General features: G+C 36.7%; 1 protein-coding gene across 8 annotated transcripts in view; it reads left to right on the forward strand.

Moving 5' to 3' along the window:
- Positions 1-25,023, forward strand: part of LOC106615214 (uncharacterized) — an 80,755-nt gene extending 55,732 nt beyond the window's left edge. For 3 of the 8 annotated variants that reach the window (XM_070105776.1, XM_070105775.1, XM_070105777.1), the window contains 10 exons: positions 9,392-9,611; positions 9,685-10,364; positions 14,742-14,860; positions 14,986-15,188; positions 15,255-15,715; positions 16,185-16,559; positions 16,623-19,739; positions 19,802-19,960; positions 20,241-20,566; positions 23,828-25,023. In XM_070105776.1, coding sequence (XP_069961877.1) covers positions 9,392-9,611; positions 9,685-10,364; positions 14,742-14,860; positions 14,986-15,188; positions 15,255-15,715; positions 16,185-16,559; positions 16,623-19,739; positions 19,802-19,960; positions 20,241-20,566; positions 23,828-24,059 — 5,892 coding nt within the window. In that variant the 3' untranslated portion in view covers positions 24,060-25,023. Of the gene's footprint in view, positions 1-9,391; positions 9,612-9,684; positions 10,365-14,741; positions 14,861-14,985; positions 15,189-15,254; positions 15,716-16,184; positions 16,560-16,622; positions 19,740-19,801; positions 19,961-20,240; positions 20,567-21,589; positions 21,770-23,827 lie in introns of all 8 variants that reach the window. The other 5 variants (XR_011394876.1, XR_011394877.1, XR_011394878.1 and 2 more) reach the window with 5 other exon arrangements.
- Positions 25,024-25,813: the final 790 nt, after the last annotated feature.

The following is a 25,813-nucleotide window of genomic DNA, read 5'->3' on the forward strand; positions in this document are numbered from 1 at the left end:
TGTGTGCTTTTAATCGGTAGATAATCTCTTCGGAAATTGTTCGGCTTCAAACGCTTTTGCTGAAATAATAAAGATAAGAACTGGTTATACAGGTTGGTTGAAAATTTTCAGCGCTCGAAATGAAAAAAAATCTGTTTTTGGTACGAAATATATTTTTTATTCAATATAATCTCCCTTAACTTCAATACACTTGTTCCAATGATCCTCCAATAATTTTATGCCATTTCTATAATGACTTTCCGTAAGCTCTGTAAAATACCCGTTTATGGCTGTAATAGCTTCTTCATTCGCCGAAAAACGCTTCCCACAATGATTTCTGTTGCGATTACGGTTTTTGGTCGTCCTTCGCGTGGATTGTCTTCAAGCCTAGTACGACCACGTTTAAAGTCAGCCCAATATTTAACGGTGCGTTTCGAAAGTAAGGAATCCTTATACACTTTTAACAATTGTTCATAAATTTCATTCATCAACGTCTCAGTACTCTTTGACAGTTGAGAACAGCGCCGCAGTTTCATAATCCCACAATAATTCTGTATGCGTGCTCTCGTGAGTGCTTTTTATTGGTAGATAATCTATCGGAGCTGTTTGAATTCACTTAGCGCTAATAAGGTGCAAAGCATTAATATTTCTTAAAAAATTCTCATACCAGGCAAAGTTCAAACGCTTTGGCTGAAATAATATAGATAAGAACTTGTTATACAGGTTGGTTGAAAATTTTCAGCGCTCGAAATTAAAAAAAAATCTGTTTTTGGTACGAAATATATTTTTTATTCAATATAATCTCCCTTAACTTTAATACACTTGTTCCAATGATCCTACAATATGCCATATCCTATAATGACTTTCCGTAAGCTCTGAAAAATACCCGTTTACGGCTGTAATAGAATCTTCATTCGACGAAAACCGCTTACCACGAAGGAATTGTTTCAGGTTTCTGAAGAGAGAGTTGTCGCTGGGAGCCAAATCAGGTGCATCCTCTTGATGAAGAATACATTTTTTTGTGCTGCAAAACAGGTCTTTTCTCATGAATTTTTTCGTCCAGCTGATCCAAAAGGCTGCAATAATATTTAGAGTTGATTGTTTTACCTTTCTGCAGATAATCAATCAACAAAATTGCTTTTGCATCCCAATAAACTGATGCCATAACTTCTGAACTGAACAACCTTCAGCTTCAGCCAACTGTAAACGTTCTTGTTTCAATTTAGGATCATGGTGGTAGACCCAAATCCCATCCATATTTATAAAACGAAGCAAGAAATCGGTTGTATTCGACTCAAAGCCAAATTATGCTGAGAAATTTGTTTTCGATCCAGTTTTTGTTGAATTGTTAACGTGTGCTGTAAAATATGAAGTACCCGTTCGTCTGAGATGCCTATGGCATTAGCAATTTCACGCTTAGTCAAACTTGGATCTTCACTAACAATATTACCCACTTGCTCAATGATTTCTGTTGTGGTTACGGTTTTTGGTCGTCCTTCGCGTGGATCGTCGTCACGCCTAGTACGACCACGTTTAAATCCACCTGCCCAAAATTCAACGGTGCGTTTCGAAAGTATATACTTATACACTTCTAGCAATTGTTCATAAATTTCTTTTGCTTTTAAACCTTTCAAAACAAAGAATCTAATCACGGCGCGATATTTAATTTGTTCCATAATAAAAAAATACTCTGACACGTCAACTTCAAATGGCTTGTAAATAGATAATTAATTGACAGAATGACTTGGGAGTTTGCATGTGTTCTCTCGACAGATGTACCAACCTGAGAAAAAAAGAGCTAGTAGTGCTATTTCTTGGTGAGAGCAGACACTTTTCAACTAGCCTGTACGATACTCTTGCAACATATTGCTACAGAGTATATTAGTTTTGTTTAATTTACGTTTGTTTGTATAACCTTAAACTAATCGATATAGGGTTATACATATGTAAATGATCGGGTGACAGTCTGTCCGTCCGTGTCCGTCTGTCCGTGCAAGCTGTAACTTGAGTAAAAACTAAGATAACTTCATAAAACTTTTTATACATTTTCCTTGGTAAAATAGTAAGGACGAGTTCGTAGATGGGCGTAATCGGATTACTGCCACGCCCACAAAAACCCCATTAATCGAAAACATTTAAAATGCCTTAACTAATCTGTAAATTAAGATAAAAACTCAAATTAGCACAACGAATCACATAAAAGGGGGGCACATGTGGTTTGAAAATCTGCGAAAAGTGGGCGTGGCCCCGTCCCCTAATAAATTTAATGTGTATATCTTTTTAACCAATTAAGGTATATCCCCCAAATTTGCACACAACAAATATTTTCAACCTTTATTACGATAGTGTGATAAGAGATGAAATCGGATGTTAATTCACTCCCCATATACCGATTTTGGAAAACTACTAAAAATGTGATAAATCAATAACTAAATGCGTCAGAAACATTACATTTTTTATCCAGGATGACAGCTGGTACCAAAATTAGACAATGGGCGTGACACCGCGTACTTTTAGGTGAAACCACATATCTCCGGAGCTGCTCGACCGATTTCAACCAAATTCATTACATAGAATTCCTTTATTATTTACATGTTACAGTGCGAAAATCCAATAACAACTACGCCTACTTCATATATAAGTAGGTAGGTAGGTAGAGTGGCTGTCTTTCCACACACCTAGGCCTTTAGGAGGTCCATTGTGATACCACTTCTCATATAACACAATTTTAAATTCCATCTGATTCTTTCACACTCCAGTATACAAATAAAGCACCAATTATTATATCGGGATAAAACTTTGTACGAATAGTCCCACTGAAATGTGCCACCTTATGACCAAAAATTGTACAAATCGAAGCAAAACTGTTCAAGCCCCTAAGTACCGAATATGTGGACCCCAGTCATATAGTTGACTTTTAACCGAAAATACTGGTTAATATGTGAGATATATAATTGAAATTTGGTGAGAATCCTTTCGTGATAATATTTTGTCTGAATGTCAAAACTGAATCGGGTCAATACTTTCCTTAGCCCCCATATATCTAATATACAAATTTTCGAACTTCCGGGTGACTTTATACCGGATATATCGGCCAATATGTGAGTTATATCAATGAAAATATGGGAGCGTGTTTTTATAACAACTGTGTACCTTTGTGCCTGAAATGGATAAAGTCGGGGGAAGCTTATGAGCCCCTATATTGTATAACTAATATCACAATGTTTGAATATCGGCTAGTATTGGCTATCTCTCATATACCTAATATAAGATTTTCAAACTGTCAAAATGTCAAAATTAACTTAATGTTTTCACATCAACTCGTTATATTAAATTTAACTTATTCAGTTGAGTTTTTATCCCATATATCTCATTTGAAGATGATTTTAATACAATTTTAGCTGACGGGAAGTAAAATATAGTAATAAAACTAAGTGATTCTATGACAATTTAATAAAACTTTTAGTCGTTTTTGTTTGTGAGTTCGTTGTAGCATGAACAAAGTTCATGACGTATTGTCGTTGTGCTTCAAACAAAAAATTTTATAGCTGGTATATTGTATGCTAATTTGTTTGTATTACTAATTGCCTGTGATCGTAAGGCATATTGCCTAGGTAATGTCTAGTCAAATTTTAAATAAAACAGATGTTATTTCAATAGTTTAAGGGAAGTACATTTAGTTTATAATTATTACCACCAAAAGCAAAATAGTAGAGTGTCCGTCTTGTATGTGGTTTTTCCTTTGATACCAGGTACTTTTCTTGTATATACCTAAATTCTGTTTGGCAGAAAGATAAGATAAGAGTAATCGAAGTGTTCAGGAAACGAAATGTTTCGACGGGGTAAGACTGTGAAAGTGGTAAGACGGGGACGCTCAAGACCGGCCATATTTCTAGCCAACATAGGTTGTTTAGTTTTGTTGCGGCAGTGTAGAGCCGTGTATGAAGAAAGGATTATAGACAGAGTACATACTGTCAAATGTACTTAATATCTTGGGTATGTTGATTGGCAGAGTTTTGACGACATCGGCAAAGATATTTCGGTATGGCCTGTAAACCTTCGTCTAGTTGGTGAATGGAATCATCATAGAGGAGAGTATAAGGCAGTAAAGAAGCGAGATAGTCGATTAAAATTCTTGTGGAAAAGTATTTCAGAAGTGGGAAGAGGACATCATTCTGCCTCTTTGGTTCCAAAATTATTAATTTCATTAAAAAAAAACTCTTAGTGTTTTTTACTAACAGCTAGCGAAGTCCTTTGAAATTATATTAGGTAGCTGATGCGTACGCGTATAGCTATGAGGTTCTGGAAAAACTATTGTAAAAAAAACGAAATTAAGAGTTTTGGTGGTGGACGGCTCTTACACGCTTTTCGTTTTCGAAAGTTTGACGTTGCATAGATCGTGTTTGATTCATTGTGGAACCATTTTCCTCCAACTTTTCCACACATTTTATATCGAAATGAATTAAAGAGATTTTACTTCTGTGCTCTACGTTATAGTGAGCGCTGGAGGAAAATATTTCAAATAAACTGACTCGGCAACTTGAGGGAGGGGAGATATTAATAAGCACCTCATGTGCAGAGTTAAATAGTTTTATTTTATCTATTTCTTTTCTGCCAAACATCTTCTCGTCGGTGTCATAATCATTACCGTTCACCGATCCCATTCATTGCCGTTTTCACCGTGCCTGTCATCGTCGCCGTTGTTTAGCTGCGTGACATTGACATTTGATTGACATATGAATCATGGTGAAATAGTGAAAAAGGCACACAAACTAGTACAGACGCTCACACACACACACATCCACGCCTAGCTGCATGTGTACATATCTATTTCATATTCATTAAAAAGAAACACTAGGGAAATAATGTGCGTGTTTTTTAGAATGTTTAACTATGAAAATGCTAAGAAAAAACGAAGAAAAATAAATCGCCCACATTCTGCGCGATGGATAAAAGTTTTATAAATATATTTATTGAAATTGAAAGTATGTGCGCATCCATGTATGTGTGTACATGTGTTTGGCATTTGAAATGAAAGGAAATTTTTATGTTATTTTTCACACATTTGCACGCTACATTTGATAGTTTCCCTGCCGTTATTAGCCGAGACTTTTTTATTCCTCAAGCGGGCGTATTGATGCCGCCTTGTTGTCTGTTAGATTTTATTACTTTTTACATATATATGTATGATATGTTTGTGCATTTATACTCGGTATGCCGTTATTATTATAATGTTTATACATACGTACATGTGTTCATGTGCTCAATCAACTTAGCTAGATGTTGTAAAATTTTGAAGTTTTACTTGAGTTTTTGATAGCAAAACATATTTATGACTTCAATGTAACTTTTAGGTTGTAAATACACCCAAAAAAGTTTTATAACACTTTTCATGAGAATTGTTAATCTCTTGATGACCACCTACCTAGTAGGCCATCTTTTACATTATACTTCGATTGAAAATTAATGCGGGACTTTCCTATAGCTACTTTATGCAAAAATAATACCGTTGATGGGTAATAGTTGCTACAACTTTAAAAATCTTGATCAATATAATTTGCAGGTATGGTATATAAGACGATTATTACGATATTACGATAACTCCATTCAGTGTAGCTATTGTTGTACGCAATTACTTTTCTTCGTTTATCATCTTTGATGCTCATATAACCTTTACGAAATTTAACATATCCCACGTGCACTTCTTCGACTAGCGTTAAGCCTGGTCTGCATTCATAGAGCTACTTTTCGTATCGTCCTCTGAATTTTTAATGGTATGGAAACTGGAAAATAAAAAAATGATGGAGTTAAATGTACTAAAATTACCTATAAAGAAAGAGAAGTTCCCAGGTATAGAAATAACTAACGTATATTGTTTTGCTTTAACAAAAAAAAAAAAATAAAAAAAATAACAAAAAATAAAACAAATCAAAACCTACTGTTATTAATTTATTTTTCTAAAATTTACGGTAAAGGATATATAGTTTTTAAAGGAATATATATTTTATTATAAAACGCCAAACATGCAGGGAACAAAATTGTCGGTACTACGGTATATTTGTGCGCCGCTGTACTCATAGGCGTCCATAGTAACTACACGTTCACATATGAATAACTTACCTTGTAGGAAATTGAGCTAGGTTAAAACTAGCTCATTAGAAGCTGCTTCTGGTTCTTGAACAATGATAATGAAATACTTCATCTTACTTGGAGCACTGTTTCTTTTAACATCGTGAATTGGAAATAAGTAGCAGAGACTTCGAATTGCTGGCAATCAGAAAATCAATTGAACCAATCTGCATTCGTGTGACACCAGTTCTTCGAGAGACACGAAATCTGTTTTGTGGGCTATGCATTTATTGGAAAAATACGTTTCCGGTGTGAGAAGTCTTCTTTTTCGATTTTTCCATAATTTGGATTATATTTTCGCAATTAAATCTTATGAATATATTTTTACTTTAATTATAAAATTAATGTTTCTCCTTCAAAATGAGAACCAGAATTTTCTTAGATATTTTCTATTCTTTTCATTTAGATATTTATAGGTGTATGTGATGTAGTTGTTGATTTATAAGTGACGGCATAATGTCGCATACTTCACCAGTGTTGCTATTTTTTATTAAAGATTTCGCAATGTATTAGGTTTCCATAGAAGAAAGAGCTTCCCTGCGTACCGATAGCTGAACATTATTAGTCTTAAATAAATTTAAGCTTCGCAGCAATTTTGTATTTTTCTCAAATCACACATACACTTGTCTGTACACAAATATGCGTGTGTGATTTATTTATTTCTATTTAAACCAATTCTAATTTCTTTTTCACTTCTGTCTCCGAAATTTCTAGCGCCTTTTGACATTTTTTGTGGGCTCTTCATTTTTCGATGCTGAATATGTTCGTGTTGTTTTGCTTGCAGTTCTGTTGTAAGTGCTTGCTTTGGCCCGCAATGATGCATTTCAAATGCATTCAACTTTGCTTTTGGGAAATTCCTCGAATTCTCCGCGTATTCAGTTGGCGCTGCAGTTTTCATGATTTCATGTGGCGCGAATTCGGCCAAACGCTGCGATAGAATGGCGGCTTTAACCGCCCAATGAACCATTCGGCCCCCAATAAAAGGCAGTGCGAGACAGCGATTGGCCAAATGATGATGCTCTATTAATGATTTTATGTGTATATCTACATTTCAAAATAAGAAACAGCACACAATATGCAGGGAATAATGCGGAATTATCAAATTCAAAATGCAATAAAATTGAACGAAAACTATTAAATTATTTAAATATGAGAGCTTTCAATCGGTACACATATGTTTGTGGCTCAATAAAATTAAATATATTTGTTCTCAAAAAAATTATTATCGATTTTGCGGTTAGAACGGCTTTGCATGGATTGTCTGTATCTATTGGTTTTCCAACGAAATTAGATTTTTGTTTATGGTAAAAGCGAAATATTGGAACATCTGCTTTAAAGGTTTAAGACGCTTAAAAGAAAACGTTTATTTCTGCGATATTTTCTAGTTGAGAATCGTGTTTTGAATATCATCTGTTCAGAAACCTAAAATCATATTTGTAGGTAATCATATTACTATTTTAATAAGTTTTTGTAACCATGGCTCTCATTACTGTTAAAAAATCAAAACACTTAATTTTTTTCTGTACTATACGCGTATGATCAAATTTGGCTGTCAAAACAAAAAAACTTTTTCCTTAATACAATTTTTTATTATCGCCTTCAAAATAGGCTTTTGTGCCCACATTTCGTCATCAGTTCCTTCGATGATTTTAGGGTCCTCAGCTACGTTGTCAACAATCCCTTTTCCAATCTCGACTTGACGTAATTTTTGCAAAAGATTCAACGGCATCGCGAGACTAGTTTTGATTCCCTTCGTACCGAAAACATAAACCAAAATGTCTTGAGTGGATCCATAAAAGATTCTCTGCTATCTCTCTTTATGTCAACATGATAATTTTCAAGCGCATTTCTTCAAATTATTTCAATGTTATCGTCATTAACAGACGTGAATGTCAGACTCGCATGAGAAAAGTTTGCGATGACTTCAGGACCTTTACTGAATGCTTTATGATACCACATCTTTTCGCGTCGTAAACCAACATTTGCTAAACATACACGAATTGATATATGTATGGTGATTAAACTTCACACGAACATAGAAAACCTTGCACCAATCTGGGGAAAAATATTTTTATACCCTGAACAGTGAAACGTCAGAGACCCTATTAGGTATACCTATACATATATAAATTAGTCGTTTAGTTGATTTAGCCAAGTCCATCTGTTTGTCTGTATATACCCGAACTAGGCCTTCAGTTTTTAAGATATTGATCTGAAATTTTGCACACGTTCTTATCTCTCCAAGAAGCTCGGAATTGGAACCACCGATATCGGATCACTATAGCATATAGCTGACATACAAACTGAATGATCGGAATCAAGTGCATGCATGGAAAACTCTTTAATTAGGCGAGATATCTTCATGAAATTTAGTATGGATTATTATCTAACGCAATAATGCAATCTCCGAAGAAATGGTTCAGATGCCATACAAACTGACCTATCAAAATCAAGTTCTTGTAAGGATTATTTTGTATTTGTGAAGGGTATTATACATAGCTTCGGTTTGACCGAAGTTAACGTTTTATCTTTTTTCGTATTCGCATTCATATTAATATAGGTTTTAATAATTGTGGGTAACAGATGATATTCATAAAATATTTTAAAAATCTTACCGATTCATATTTGCTGATGTACAGCTGATTTTTCAATTATTTGTGCTAAGTGCAGCTTTTAAATAAACAAATGAGATGTCATTGCCTTTAGACGCTATTTAAATTAGCACCAAAATCTCGAAATATACCGTTCATTTATTAGCTGTCCGTAATTTGTTTGCATTTTGCTATTTTCACATTCGCCTGCCATTTTGCGGTAGGACAAATGCGCACTTTGCTCCCTCAAAATTATATTTCGTACTTCCGTCATTACTATGGCCCAAAAATGTCCATGGCGCGACAACGCGGGCATTTATTGGACCTCAAGAGTGAATGCATTCACATTTAATTAATTAGCCTTTAGTCAGCACATTAGCTGTTTGGCAGTCTCTGCGAAAATGGGCGACGATTGATCGTGTGACGGTCGTAGGATATATGAAAGCCCCAGCGTGCGCAAAGGCAGCCCGCACATAATATTAAATAATTAATTTTAAGTGACTAGCGCTGGCGGCAGGCGAAATTCTGCTAGTAAAATTGAATAATATTATTCACTTGTGAAGCATTTACTTGTCTCTTAGTGCGAATTTCTCGAAATTTATATATTTTAATTTTAAGTTTCGAAAATGTTATTTTTGAATTCAATACTTATGCTGCATGTATTGTTTTCTTTGTGTGTTCGGTCATTGCAGGTGCAGAAAAGTATTCATTTGCCATTAACGAGCTTGTCGTCGCCGCGTGTTTTGATGTGTAGCGCCTCTGTCGGCACTGAAGGTTCCGTTACGCTACAATTGAGAGACTCGTCCGATTCCAATCAGTCGCCAGCGCAAACGTCTTTGGAAAATGCCTTGACCATCGGCTATCCCGACCCGGAGATGTTGGCCGACGTATTCGGTTCACTGCAGACAGCCTGTAAGTATGCTACAAAACGTTGAACTCCTCCAAGCGTTTAACCTTTCATGATTTCGTCGTCAACAATTTGCAGCATTTAAGAATCACAGCAGTGCGCTGGTGTCAACATCGTCAACAACAATAACAAATCATAATACTAATCCGATTAGCAGTAATAGCAGCAACTGCAACAACAATAAAACCACAAAAACCCTGACCAACGGCACGAGCAGTGCGCCGAGCAACAGCAGCATCTCCACGTCCACCTCCGCACCTGCGAACAAAGTCACAATCAGTCGTCGCAATCAAACCAGCGTGGCAACAGTAACAACAACAAACGCCGCAACAACAACGGCGCACACGACGGCCAAGTCATCCGTGCAAACGGTGTCCACAGCAACGAATACCACCAACAAGACGACCAGCAGCTACGTCAAGAATTGCCTGATACGCAGCAGCAGTTGCAGCAACACCAACAACGTCACCTCGTTGGCACAGATAATGAGCAATAGCAGCACGAGCAGCTCATCGTCGCTACTGAATCATAGCAACACGAACAGCAACAGCAATTGCAGCAGCAACAGTAATTTTAGTTCGTCGAGCAGCAGCAACGACAGCATAGTCAGTGTCAACAGCAACAACAGTGGCGGCGGCGTTCTGAAGAGCGGCGGCAGCAGCAAAAGTGTCACGGCGAGCGCTGCGACGGGCGCGACGCTCAAGAAGAATCGCACCAAATTATCTTCTCCAACGCGTCATGGACCACAACAGTGCCAGGTAAGTCCAAGTGGATGATTGCGGGACAAAACGGTGGGGGTAGATGGCGGGTGCCAAGTTCAGATGTATTATGTCGATACGGGTTGTCACAATGCGCGGTTGATTAATTTGTCTCGATAGGGTTTGCTATAAATTGGGGAGAGGCGAGTGCCAGAAGTTGGTTAAGTAGCAATTTGGGTAGTATTGTTGCGGCGGCGTGTTAGCACTTTCGAATTGATTGCAACAATAAAATTTTTTGTTGTAATGTGATGAAGCAACAATATTATATGTGGGCGCCATGTAAGTTTAGAAGCACAAAAGGAAAATCATCTCTAATTTAGTTTATAGCATAATAGTAAAAATGTATGCTTAAATTGCTCATGTGATTTAATAAAGAAGAATATAGCAACCGCTGTTGAAAAGTAAAATGAACTCCTGCTCAGTACACCTTGACATATGTGTGTGTTATTAATTCGTATAAATGTTAAATACGTCGTATCAAAGAGTATAATTGTGTTGTATGGGATACTACGACAGTGGTAATCGTAACGTACATGGATTTTACCCGGCCAACGACTGTCAACTCCGCAGCATTTCTCCAAATTACGGAATCGTAATAGGTCTGCGTCATCATTTATAGAGTTGGCTTATGTCATGCGAGTACTCGTTGGATGCAGGACACACGGTTGGCGTGACGAACGGAGTCAGATTTGGTATGATTATAGTCTACTCCAGTACCAGAATACCATGAAGAGAGACTTACTCTCTTTTGGCACTCAACTGGAGCACTTCGTTCTCTACGGAGGGTGTTTAGACTTCCAAAACGTCATTTCCGTTGAATGAGTTGATGAACTGTCTGTTCGAGGGGATTCAAATTGCAGGCTAAAAGAAATTCAGCTAATGTTATGAAGAGGAGATATGAACTGTTATTTTTATATACTACTGTACGAGTTTATAGATGCATGACCAATGTGAGTTGAATTTGTACCACATTTTACTTAATAAATATGCGTTTCTAAATAGAGACCATACAAAATTTTTCGGAAGATAAAAAAAAGTAGTAGTAGTTTAGTTTAGTTAATTTTGACAAGTTATGGCCGCTTTTCTGCAAGTTTACTAGAAATAATGAATTATTAAAGTAACAGTACTGTTAATTAAATAATAATAAACTATGTTAAAATTTAGAGTTGTATTTTATTAGAAATGCGTCCATGTTTCATAAGTTTATTTGTTCAAGAAGTATAGGCACCGAAAGTAAATCATTGTATTTTTGAGTTCTCTAGTTTGTGCAATAATAAAGAATAGATATGTAATAAACATTTCGCGCATTACCAAATATTCACTTTTCACATTTCGCGAGGAGATTCACGGCTCATTTAGTAATTTTACTACTGAACATATATGCATTAGTAAATTATCTACACAAATAAACATTTTACCAGAATTTTCCATCGCATCTACACATTTATGGTGCAGATGTAGGTATACATGGTTTGCGCATTCGGAATTACAAATGTAGAGAGCACCCAAGCGGAAAGAGGTACACTGCTACATGCTTAGCTTTGAATACCCGCAAGGAAATTTCGTTGTGATATTTTTTACTTTATTAGTTATTATTTATTTACTTCTTTTTATTATTATTTTTTTTTGAAAATTTACTTACGCATTCATTGAACCTTAAACTTGAAATATGAAGTCATTTATATCATTATAAAGTATTATGCAATTCAGTCACTGACTCTTTAAATAAAAAATAAAATAAAAAAGGGTTCAAAGGTTTGAAGGTTCGCTCACATTGACGGCATAAGTTGCCAAGTTTATTCATCTTTTTAAGCTAATGTGAAAACATCAAATACTTTGTAAAGTCAGTTCGTACAAACAAATAATAAAACATAACTATAGCGGTCACTTCAAATGAGGTCACTTATGAGTTTCGTCTAAAGGTTACTCATTTCGTCGTGTGCACATGGATATTTTTAAAGTGAATAATTCGGTGTTTTTATTGTACTTAATATATATTTTTTTGTATACTTTAGACATTACAGTCATTGCTCTCGACGTGGAACTACTACGTAATGGCCTGCTAGCTGCTCAAACTTATGACTATTTAGATAGACATTTTCATAAATATGAACGAAATATATTGTACTTAAGTGCCTGTCCATTAGTTGAGAGTCGTTAAATTTATTTTGTTGCATTTACTTGTCAATTAAAATATTTATTTAGAGTAAAATGTATGCTCGCATGTAAGTATGTATGTATTTGGATTTCACCTCAGGGAAGCACCACAGTTTGGGCTTTTAAGTTATAGGTGTAAGCTTGTTTATTTAAAGCTTTCCTGGAAAAAAATTCTACTGCTAAAACAGCTATTTTATTTACAAATCTTTAGCATTTTGTAATAATTAGGGGCCCACTTAAATGCGAAAAAAATTTCTAAAAACAGTTAGGGAAATTTAAATTAATTTGAAAATATGCGTCTATTTACTAAGTACTCTCGCAAACCACAAAAATATATGCACATGGAGGCTATATTTGACATTCTTACCTAGTTTTGTGATTTTAAGAAAAACTCCATATAAAGAGAAGATGTGGTTACTCTCAGATTTTTCATATATTCACACCAATACGCCATACTCCGCGTGGAGCTTCTTTTTCTTCTTCCAAACTCGGATATTTGCCTCGTTTGAGCCGTCGGCACTCGCCCAGCGTCTCTTTTTCATCCAAACATCGGTTATTGCTTAAAACATTAAATTAAAAGTTGCGTTTGAGCTTGACTAAGATTACATATTTCATATACATAATATATTTTCTTTATGGTTCAGTAACTTGTTTTCAATAAAACATGTTTGCAGTCAGAATTTAAATACCGCTCTATGTCAGCTCCTCTTATAACTGTCAAAAAGAAATCCATTTAACGAAATTTTAAGTTATTTGGTAAAGATCCAAACATTTCATTTTAAATGAAAATTATTGAGTTTCACTGTTCATGAACGTATGTATCTGACAGTTTAGCTCAATTTTTAGTGATAAACTCATAAACTCATAACTTGAGGAAAATAGGTCAGGCGTAAAAATCGAATACCGAAATGAAAAAATAAATAATTTACTCCAACAATATTAATCGTATACGGTATATACTTGTAGGTAATTGAATTATGACACTATTATTTTTCTTCGAAGAAATTATTTGTAATGTCTCTTTTATTAGCCTGGCTAGAAACTCTAAAGCTAGAAGAGCTGTTACTTACTGTTACAAAAAATTATATATCATGTATATAGAATTCTAGATAGCTGAAAAATAATATGGAAGTATTGATATATTGATCAATCGATGGTATCAAAAATATCGGACAATTTCAGGTCGATTTTTTTGAAAACAGCAGCCACTCTTTGCTTTGGATGATAGCAACTGGCGCTTTGATTGTTTGAAAATAGATCCCAGCAATTTTTTTGTAGTAACAAGTGATTTAGCACTTAATTGACGTACTTCTGAAATTATAACCTAAATAAAAAATTGCACCTCAATGTCTAAAACACTAATCTTTTGCTGATTTCATAGAGTGTGGAATGGTGAAATATGCGTATTTCCTCGAGGGTAATGTCTAAAGCTATGATTGGCAAATCTATACAATATAATAATACAAAATATCTGCTTATATATAAAAGCCGAAGTAGTATATTTTTGAAGCAAAAATATTTATGACTACAATTTTGAGTTAAAACTCGCTGATTGATACCCAAATTGTGGTTACATATTAACATAAACGCACACAAATAAACTCTCCCATATTTGCTAAATACGCCAGATTACATGAATAAATAAACAAAGTACTCTAATAAGATTTCTAATACAATAATTAGAACAAGTGCATGTGTGAGTGAAATGTGTAAGTATGTTTGATAAGTACACCATATTTACATATCAGACCCCTAAACGCCAATCCATTGGGAGGAATTTGGCTTAACAATTAAAACAATTTCCCAAGATAATTTTCTTCATTATCTCTAATTGTCTTTGCACTAATTGGAGATGTTTTGGTTTATTGGGTGGGTGTTGACTGCTGGCGCACACTTCCGCAGACTCGTTTGGGCACAAATGGCGGTGGAAACACGCGAGTTCGGCGTGATCTTAATGATGCTCATGTATTTTCCGATGCTTGTCATTTTTTGCTTCATTTTTTGTTTTACGTTTTTGTTATATTTTATTTTTTGTTATTTTTCCTGCGTTTTTGCAGCACGTTTATGGTGTTTTCAAAATTGTTTTCCAATTTCCAATTTCCTAGTCGTACAGACTTGCTGGTTTGTGTGTGTGTCTGTCTATAACGCAAGCAAAATATATTTTGGTATAATTATACAACATTTTGTCTTGTTGTTGTTTTCGTTCTTTGATATTTGTAGATCTGTAGTAAAATCTTTGGAAATGCGTCAGCGCTGGCGAAGCACAAACTGACGCACAGCGACGAGCGGAAATACGTGTGTGCGATGTGTTCGAAGGCGTTTAAGCGACAAGATCACTTGTAAGTTAATTACAGTTATTTGTACTTATTTGCAAACACTTTAATCGATGCATTTTTTGACAATAAAATAACACAATAATTTTTCGCATCTGCATACCGTCGTTCCTTCCGTTTCGCTCTCACAGAAATGGCCACATGATGACACATCGCAACAAAAAGCCATACGAATGCAAAGCTGAGGGCTGCGGCAAATCATACTGTGATGCACGTTCCCTGCGCCGTCACACCGAGAATCATCATTCGGGCATAATAACACCACAAAATCAAACACTTTCACCAACCTCGAGCACACCGAACGGCCTAAGTCTTTCACCGGCCACAGCAAGTGGTAAGTAGAACTCCGTTCATATACATGACAGAACGTCTTATGTTATGGGGTTTCATGTTTTTGTAGGGGATGCCAGTTCACCGGACGGTGCTACATGCATACGCACTTACATCTCTACAGGTGGCAGTATTGTTGATGCGGCCACCGGAGTTGCGCTAACCGAAGACCAAATAAAAGCCATCAATTTGCCCATTAAGACCGGTGTCACTCTGCTTTCGCCCACTTCAACGTCGTCTGCGTCATCTGTGAGTGGCGTTTCGTTGCCCGCCTCGTCACCTACGATTTCCCTCGCCGAGACGAGTATTGTGGACGCCGGTGAGGGTTTGACGCGCGAGCAATTAGATTTGATCAGTAAGATTATGCAACAGACGAAGCAAACGAGCGCACAGGTGACGGTCTCTTCACCTACCAGCGTTAATTCTTACAAAGTAGACACAAATCCATCTTCGTCTACACTTGGTGGGACGGGATCACATCATGCAGTGAGCGGTTCATCGGGTCGACCGCGTACATGGAACATGCAACTAGTAAGTTTAAAAAGTTGAAAGAATAATACATATGCAAGCATGAAAAGGATAAGTTGCAAATTTTAATTTCTGAAAGTAATAATGTCTTTTCTCTAGTTCTTAAATCAGAGCTACCTACTTTAGTCATGGCCCACTTAGTATTTATAAAATATATATATTTTTTTAATATTTCCAAAAATCTTATCAAGACATGCATTACAGACATTCAAAAGAAATAGAAATATATTAGCTAATCCTTGAATTATTTGGGGTAGCTGTAGATTTCACTAAAGTCCACCGATTTATCATTATAAAAACTTATATGGCCTCTACCATTACGTATCTCAATGAAAACTAGACACATCTTCTAAAAGATGCTTTCGGTCGGCTGATGAGCTCTCATTTTATAATGCCAATACCCTTTCTTGGAGGATTAATTCAGCACAATAATTATTTTTCTATTCCATTTTAATTCCCACCCTTTTTTCAGTTAAACACGCAAAATGTATCCATAGCTGTCGATGAGTCCAATTCCGATGCGACGTCTAGCACAGCAACATCGCCCATTGAAGCCAAAGAAGAGGAGGTTAATCAACAATTTGTGGCCGCCATTAATCCGCATCTCTTGAATATTGTCAAGATGGATCAGAAGCAAGTAGAATGCAATTTGTGTCACCGCAAGTTTAAGAATATACCAGCACTCAACGGACATATGCGGCTCCATGGAGGCTATTTTAAAAAAGACCCCGAGACCAAAAAGACCGAAAAGAAAGAGCCCAGCGGTCCACCGCTGCAGACAGCCAGTATTGGCGTGCGTGCGCTGATCGAAGAGAAAATCATCAGTAAACGCAAAGATATGAACAAGGTGAGTAGAAAAGTGGTGTTTTTGCTTTTCAAACAATTATGTTGATGTGTTCGCCTATGACAGGGTGCCTTCGTAGTTCCTGCACCACCTAGTAGCGTGTCCAGCACTTCCACAATCCGACGATCGATTAGCGATCTAGAAAGTTTCCTTAGTCCCAAATCACACAGCCACAATGGCAACATCGGCGGCGGTAATGGTGTCAACAGTAGTAACAACAACACATCTAGTCAGAATTCGCCCACCGCCACCACAACGACTATGCTACCTGCCGCAACTACAATCAAAAATTTCAGTGGTGGCACATTGGGCTTGCAGCAAATCGGCATTTCGCAGGGTATCGAAATTTTTAGCGCAAAGCAACAGAAGACAGTTGGTAATGTGAGCCATAGTTTGGGTATGGGCTTGAGTGCCGCTCTCCAAGCGAACAGTGCAACGATGAATCCGTCAACGATGAAATCTGCAGCAACGACAAATACAACGACTACCAAGGGAACTTCGACCGATCCGAAAGACTCTACACTCATTGAGTTATTGAAGCGCGGAACGCGCATCGCCGTCACTGCCAAGAAGCCACTAAACAGTACAAACCCAATAACAAATATGGGAAGCAGTAGCAGTAATAACGGCAATGGCGGATCGCGTCAAATAATCACCAACAACAATCGCACTGTGATTATACCGTCCGACGTGCAGGTTCTACCCACCCGTATGGCCAAGTCGAATGCTAATGTCTTGCGATCTTCTACCCCCGCCAGCCTTGCTCTGAACGACACGACGCCACTATCACTCACCATATCGCAGAGTGGTGACGGCAGTTTAGGTGGTGATGTGTATACGGTCACTTATAGCAGTGACACCTCGGGATTTTTTGATGATGCCGAGGTCTATAATGTCGCTGACACGGATATGTTGCTGCAGACAGTAGATTCAATGCAGTTACTCAACGATGACTCGCAACAATTAAAAAGCGAACATTCCGAACAATTTGGCTCTGTGACTGGCGTGGGGATCACGGAAGGCGATCAAACCGACAATAGCGGTAATTGCATTCAAGCCGAATACTTGAAGTTAGAAGCCGACGGTAGTGTCAATGCTATGCCCACCACTTTACCTACTTTCCAACAATTTCATTCCAAGGAGTTAATCATGCAAAATAGTGCCCAGATACAGGCTGTGACTAGCATGCGTGCCAACGCGCATCAACTGGGTACATTATCCTCACCTATAAATTCTCCGCTCGCATATCCAACGCCACCCTCCAGTCATGAAAATATGACGCAATCGTCGCCCTACGTCGATGATGGACACCAGTATTCCGAAGTCACAAACGCTTTCTTCAATGAGAAATGCAGCGCCGATTTCCTCACGCAGTCCGCAACCGAAGTGACTTTCTTCAAAAGCAACGACAATCAGCATGAGCTCACCGACACCGAGAAAATATTGAAATTGAAGACCGTGTTGGAGGAGAGCGCTTTCGATGGTTCCATTAAGGTAGAAGATTTACTGAATGGTACGCAGGATGATGACACCGAATGTGATTTACGTGACTTTGCTGAAAGCAATCTGGCATTCTTGGATGAAGACCAGGAGTTTCTGAATGATTCGCGGAATGCAACTTCGCCTTTACCCGAATCATTTTTCACCGGCAGTATTGGTACAGCCGAAGAAGTGAAAGAGGTATTGCGCGATGTGTTACCCGATGAAAATATCAATCTGAATTGCGAAGAGCAATCGGGTGAGAATATTATTGACTTGTATTATTTGCCGGGTTTGGGCTTACAATCGCAAATGATGCCCAATTCGGATGACCCGCTCTTATCCTCATCTCCGAGAGATTTCGGTCAGCAGCGGGGACAAATTATACAAACGACGCAGCAGGTTCATGTTCAGCCGCAACAACAAAGTCAACAATCGCTACCACAATCGCAGCAATTGCAGCATACTACACAGCAAATGCTGTACGCGCAGCAAATGGAACATCAAATGCAACAGCAACAGCAACAGCAGCAACAAACATCTACCGGTGGAGACTACGTTGGTAATCAATTAGCAATGGCAATGCAACAAACAGTCGGGGACGGTAATGACACACCCGCGACGCTACAGTACAATCTACAAAATCTACCGCAAGTACAAAACCAGCAACAATACATTGACGTAAACACACCGATTCAGCATGTTTCCACGCTTGATGGTGGCATATTACAGCAGCAGCTAGTCTTTACAGGTTCGACCGACAAACAGGAAATACATATAACAGGACAACAAGGCGATATGAGTCTTCTGTCCGCCGGTAGCTCCATTAATACCGACACCAATATCTACTTCGCCAGCAACTCCAGTAATTCCAACAACTCAATGTCCGCTTTGCAACAAATAGGCAATCAGTCGAGTGCCTGCAATCTGCCTATCTCATCGTCCTCATGTCAGCTACCTGCGGCTTCTACAGTAATTTCTACGCTGCAACCCCTCTCCAACCAAACCAATTCCATACTGAAGCGTCGTCTGCGACCGCACAATTCCAGTGACTGCAGCACTTCACAAAGTTTTGCCAAATATCATCCGCTCTCACCGTATCGCTCCAAATTGCGCAAACCTTCGCGTACGCATTATACACCGGCGCCTATACTTAATCCCGATCGTAAAGGTGTCGGACTGTATTGCAGTGTGCGCAAGCAACTCAACACGGGCCTGCTTGGTTTCGATAGCTTTGACGATGATTTTGATGATCCGGTGGGTTTAGTCGACTTTTCGGATGAATCAAAGGTCAATCTGGGCTCGGCGTATCAAGCACAAGTACCGCCTTGTCGAGAGCGCATTCACAGTGCGGGTAGCGATGCTGCAACCGATGGTGAGCTGTGCAAAACCACATCTTGTTTCGACGTCGAAGAGCCTGTGGGTGCGGAGCAATTGTGGGACCCCACCGTACAAACAGATGAGAAGATTTTGATGCGCTACATTGACCTGAGCAAATCATCGGCAGTGCCGCTGGGCAGTCACACCGAAGAAGTAGCGCTGCACACACTACTCAAAGCACAAGGAAATATGGCTGCGGCAGTACTAACTCTACTTCAAACACCGTCGAATGCATTCCAGATGAAATGGTCCGCTACCGAATTGGAGGTGTTCTTAAAAGGACTGGAACGCCATGGCAAAGATTTTGGACGCATTTCGTTGGAGGTAAGTGTTTGGAGGTGGTTCCAATACACTGTTAATTTACATCCATTCAATTTTATATTTAGTTGGGTACAAAGACCTCGGGTGAATGTGTGCATATGTATTACTTCTGGAAGAAACTTTGTGTTGACTACAAAGTATCACATCTTAAAACGGAAACGCCACCTCCACCACCAATGAACGATCCGAAGCCGTATGTCTGCGAAGTGCCGGATTGCTCTGCGGTAAGTTAATCCCTTAGGCCACATAATTGCCCAACAGCAATATCATTCTATAATCGCTAAGGCAAAGTGACGGTTGTCTGCCGAAACTGTCGTTAAATGTGATCGGCAATTAACCACGTTTTTCGCAGCTAAATTTAAGTATAAAATAACTATTTTTGAATGCAACAACCCTCATTTTCCAACATCACTTCACCGATAGTAGAAAATTAATATTATATCTCACTTTCCCTTCCATGAAAAATGCAAATTTATATTTATCGCGCTGCCGCTGATACCACAGAGCTTTACCTCAAAAGCTGCCCTGCATGGTCACACTCGCATACATACCTACGGTAGAAATGCTAATAGCCATCATAACAACAATAACAATAATAATCACAACAATAATGCTACAAGCAACACTACTAATCCGAACGGTGCCACAGCGGTTGGCTCAACAAGCGTCGTCCAACAGACTAACGGCTGTGCGTCACAGACACAATCTCAAACGGGCGTCGGCGGTGCGAGTGCCTCCGGTGCATTACCCAAAGACGCTAGTCAGAGCGGCGTGCCCGGTGCCGCTAGCACCGCCAAGGAGATCGACTTTCCCTGCAAGGTGTGCGGCAAGTAAGACTCCCCCTCCACTCTCTCTATTTCTCACTCCGTTCTGTCATTCTGTATTCGTAAATTAAAACATATTAACGTAAACGCTACCGTTACCGTTATCGTGAAATTATGCTACAAATGTTCCTCACAATCATATACCTACACACAAACATACTTTAAATTTATTTACACGTTTAGTATTATTTATTTATTCTATGATTTAAGAATATGTTAGGTTATATTTTATAAAATCGAGTAATACTAATATATAACAAAAATCAAAAAATATTTTCGAAAATTGTATCGACAAAGTAGTCACTTTTATCTCTATTAATATATAGCATAATCGTTTGCGAATAGAAAAGAGACATATTCTATAGCTGTCACACTCAAGCTGCAATATTAAGGTTCCATGTATATATCTTACGTTTTTAAAACATCTGTAAAGACAGATATTTAAGTATATATTTGCCTATTAAAATAAATCTTAATCTGCCTTTACACTCTGTTCGGTCCTTTTCTTTATTTTACCACTAGAAATACTATGTTCTGGCCTGAGTCAAGTTATTTGATTAACTTTATTTTTTTTCCTAACTTTTTTTTTTAAATCCTCATTTGTAATTTCACTCCTAACTCAATACTTTATCTTACAAACATCCATACATACATATATATTGAAGTGATTTATTTTAATGATATATAAGATAATAATAATTGTTGTTATTGTTGTTGTATTGTATTGTTCCATGTTTGAAAACGAAATAAAATGAAATATGAATTACAACACTAAATAAATCGATTGAATGACAATATGTGAAATTTCACAATAATTAAAAAAAAAAATATATATATATATATGTATATATAATAATTGATCAAACGACATTGAATCTACGTTTACATAAATTAACAAACGATAACATGCATTTCTCAACTAACCATGAACTACAATTTAAAAAAAATTTAATAATTAAAAATAATAATTTGTAATATATAAAACTAAAATAAAAAAAAACTATTTACCTACATATATGAATCGCGCAGAGTCAAAAGTCACAAGTTGAATTGCGAGTTGTCGCTCCTCTCTACCACCACGCTGTTGTATAACGACGCGCACGCGCAAGCGCGCCCATGTTGAAAGTGCTAGCTCGCTCACTGAAGCAGCAGCCGCCACTGCAACCGGCATGTGTCTTTCAGCGCCACACTCAGCCAAAGCGTAAAATTGTAAGTGGTGTTCAAATCATTGCTAAATAATTTACTCTTTCATTTCCATTTGAATTTTCAATAAACAATTACAATTTCAATTCAAAATTATGCAATTCATTTCAAACTCCTCTCTCTCTCTCTCTCTCTGTCTGTCTCTCTCTCACACATGCCGATAATAAATATATATTACTCAAAAAAGTTATTCCATTTTTAATTCCATTATCCCATTATTTAACACATCCCCTCTCCAGCCAATAACACTCGTATGATAACGTTGTGAACACTTGTAAAGAAAACCTCTCCCGTCACCTAAACGTTTCGGATTGTTTGAATTTATACTATGTATATTAAGTACTTACACGCTGCGCTAGTCTTGCTCCTATCATTTTTAAATCATTGAGTTTTTAATTAAAATACCCCCATGCGTTTGTAAATAAACTCTTAGCTTAAATCAAAAAAAAAATGTAAAAAACTAATTAAAACTCATTTGCACTCGTAGAGATCATATGCATATATAGGCTACTAACATAACCCTACTAAGTACCGTAAATAATACTTGAGTTCGTTTTTGAATCGAGTTTCGTTGATTAAATATTTCATTTGCAGCGATTTAAGACTCGTAGATTTCTTCGCCAGCGATTTCATTACTCGCGGAAGCAACTACAAAGTCCTGGTTTGGTTTAAAAATATAAAAAGGTCTACTTGCAGTAAAAATAAATACATTATTTTTCCAATAGATTTCTTTAGTAATCCGCATCACGAGTTGTATGAATGCGAATGCAGTTTTTTTTTCAATGATTGGTACGGCAACAGCCAATCACTAGCAATTTTTCTTGCTTAGACTCGTTCCGGTAAGCGAATCATCTAGACTGTAAAAAATTGGACCACCTAAGAGACGCCTTTGGCTACTTCAAAAGCCAAAGCTCATTTTCGTGCAAGTGAGAGCGGTATTTTGCAGAATAATTCACTTAGACGGAAGAGGCTACCACAGTGAATTAATGCAAAATTAAGTTTCATCAGAAACATTGATATAATACACAGTTATCCCAAAGGCAATTAGCCGCATGAAAATATTTGTTTAACCACATTAGTAAGATTTTTTGAAACCTTCTCCACCTTTTTAGCGAAGGTAACACTGATAGTCAGTTTTGTTTCAATTACCCAGTCGTCAATGATTTGACCTTGAGTACAGAGCTCTGTTAAACCTTCCTTTTTAGGCAAGGCCTATTCATTCACACATTGCGACATACGTTTTTTGACCCATTTTATGCATTCGCTTTTTTATATATTTATTTTGCTGCATATTGTTTTCATTTTCGAAAAGGACGTATCTAAATAGTCAAAAAATATGTTTTATATAATTTGAAGTTATTTTATTATTAAATATAATTAATGCTCCTTTTCCAACCCATTGTTCACCCAATTCAAAATAAATAATTTTTAACAGACTTACACAGATAACTATCTGTTCAGCATATCGAATACGTATTGTACTCTATGCACTCGCTTACGAGAGCGGCGTTCGTATAAGCAAAACGAGCTGAAAATAACAAAACTAACAAAATAATTTACTTTTCTAACAACCGAATGCTTTCCGAGTACCATTAGTGCATGCTAAGTACAATATTTATGAACTCTATACGATATATATGTACATATGTATTTGGATAGAAATGTTTGGATATGTTATATGTATCGCTGTGTCACGTCCTTATCATCCTCACCTACATACTGTTATATAAATACACATCTATTACATTTTTATTTGTAATTTGCATCCTGTAAATCCTCATATACCTACATTCACCTTCATTCTTGTTATTGTTTATGTGCCTTTGTATTTGCTTACATACCTAGTATCTAGTTTGTGCGTCCTCATCTCTTGACAACCTTGTTTTTGTAGCCATACCTCAGCTTTGTGATGCCCAAGTACTTGTATCCGATATTTCGATTTTGCCTCTCTGTGTATAGTTGCTATATTATGTATGCTTTTTGCATTGATTAGGTGTGATCATAAAACCTAACGGTGTTTTTGCATTTCTCTTTTCTTTTTGACATTTCACCTTGTACTCGCAGAGTTTTTAATAAAGTGAAGAGTAGAAGCGCACACATGAAGACACATCGCGTGCAGGAGCAGCAGCAGCAGCAGCAACAACAACAACAACAGCAACATCAACAACAATTATCCGCTGAAGCGAACACCAGGAGTAACAATACAGTTGCGTCTGCGCAAAACCAACAGCTAAGCGCGAATCAAAGTCACCACCACCAGCAACAACAACAATCGTCGATTGAGCAAAAATCCTGAATTTAGACCCCCAATCCAGTAGCGACTACCCAATACCTTGAGGAAACCAGCCCTACAACCCAATTACCCAAATATTATATGTATATGGTCACCAAGTGACCGACGCCGAATTGCAATGTGTATCCCACATAGCCGTATGTAGTATACCGAACTCACTACCGAAGTGCTAAAATGCAACCATGCAATGTAAACAAAAACATAGTGAGCACAACAAAAATGCATGTGCGAGTAAATGACAAGTGAGAATATATTTGAAATTTTGAAATTTGAAACTGACAATCGCAGAGTTATTGTATGTAACGTAATCTTAAAGTTAATTACAATTACAATTTAATTAAATATTTAATCATATTTAAAGTCATTATCAAAAACAGTCTGCTAAAATAAATGTATATCAACATTGTGAATATATGTATATGTATATATATATAGAATATATACATGCATACATACATACAAATTAATTTTGTATGCAAAGCAATGTAACTCTCTTAGAGGACTCTATTAGTAGATCAAAAATGTTGAAACGAAGAAGCACCATGGCTCTTAAAATCGAAATATTCTTCTAATAATCGAGTCTTGTATTTTGTGCGTGTAGTTGTTCTTGTAATGCATAAACATACATGTAGGTTGTAATTGAATTTGTTTTACTTTCGAAGAGAGTTTTTATTATAGATTTACAAATTAATTAATGTCTACATATAATTAAGTAAATTCTGTAGTAAATGTGAAGTTATTAAACATTAGCTAAGCGTAATGATTAAATGTTGGATAATGGAAGCAAACATTTAGGAAATTCTTGAGGGTGTTTGAGGTGAAGTTAACGGTAAAACGATGGCAATTGAAAGTATTTCCTAAAAAGCAAAACCAAACCGCCGATGCAAAATAAATTAGCAGTAAAATACACAAAGAGAAATAAATATAAATAAAATTTGTAATTTCATTCAACTCACACACACATATACACATTTGTATGCTTAATTTTCAAGTTCCAACAAGTGTACAATTTATTTGTATTTCTGGACGCATTACTCAAACGATTTTGCGTTGAGTACAACAACAACTAAGGTTGACTATAAATTAGCAGTCGATTTGCCACATTTGATTTGGAATTTTCTTAAATTTTTTTCAATATTCGAAATTTTTTTTGATGTTGATATATGCATATATACATTAAGTTAACCAATTTAAAACAATAAGGTTAGGTAAACAATCTTTGAGGCACTTTGATTACATAAGCTCAGTTTTTTATGATTTAATTTATGCAAATACACAATTTTATTTGTTGGCAATCGTAGACTAAATAAAAATTGAGTTATATAAATTTCTTCTTTCTTTATCTACCTTTATTTGCTATAAAAAATAGTTCAAAGGTTAAAAGTGTCGCTTTACGCAAATACATAGTTCCGATATGGGGCACGCCTCGATTGACAGCTAAAAAAAAAGTTTTTGGGAATTAAAAAAAACCAATATTTTAATTGTATATTTATACATATTTTTAGAAAGCACAGTAAAATTTTGGAAAAGAAAATTTAAATACTTTTTGAATGATAAACGATCTCCGGCGGCGCTAAAAAAAACATTCGCCGCTGCTGTAGTGACTCCGGCTTTATCCGTGGATAAATTCTAAAAAAAAAATTATCACTAAAAGATCGAAAAAAAATTGAAAGAATGACGTTTAAAAAAATTGATTTTATCCAAATTTTGGTTGTTTTTGGCCTGCCAAAATTGAACTTATGATCGGTTAAAAAAAC

Source organism: Bactrocera oleae, chromosome 2, assembly GCF_042242935.1.
Source record: "Bactrocera oleae isolate idBacOlea1 chromosome 2, idBacOlea1, whole genome shotgun sequence".
Taxonomy (NCBI): Eukaryota; Metazoa; Arthropoda; class Insecta; order Diptera; family Tephritidae; genus Bactrocera; species Bactrocera oleae.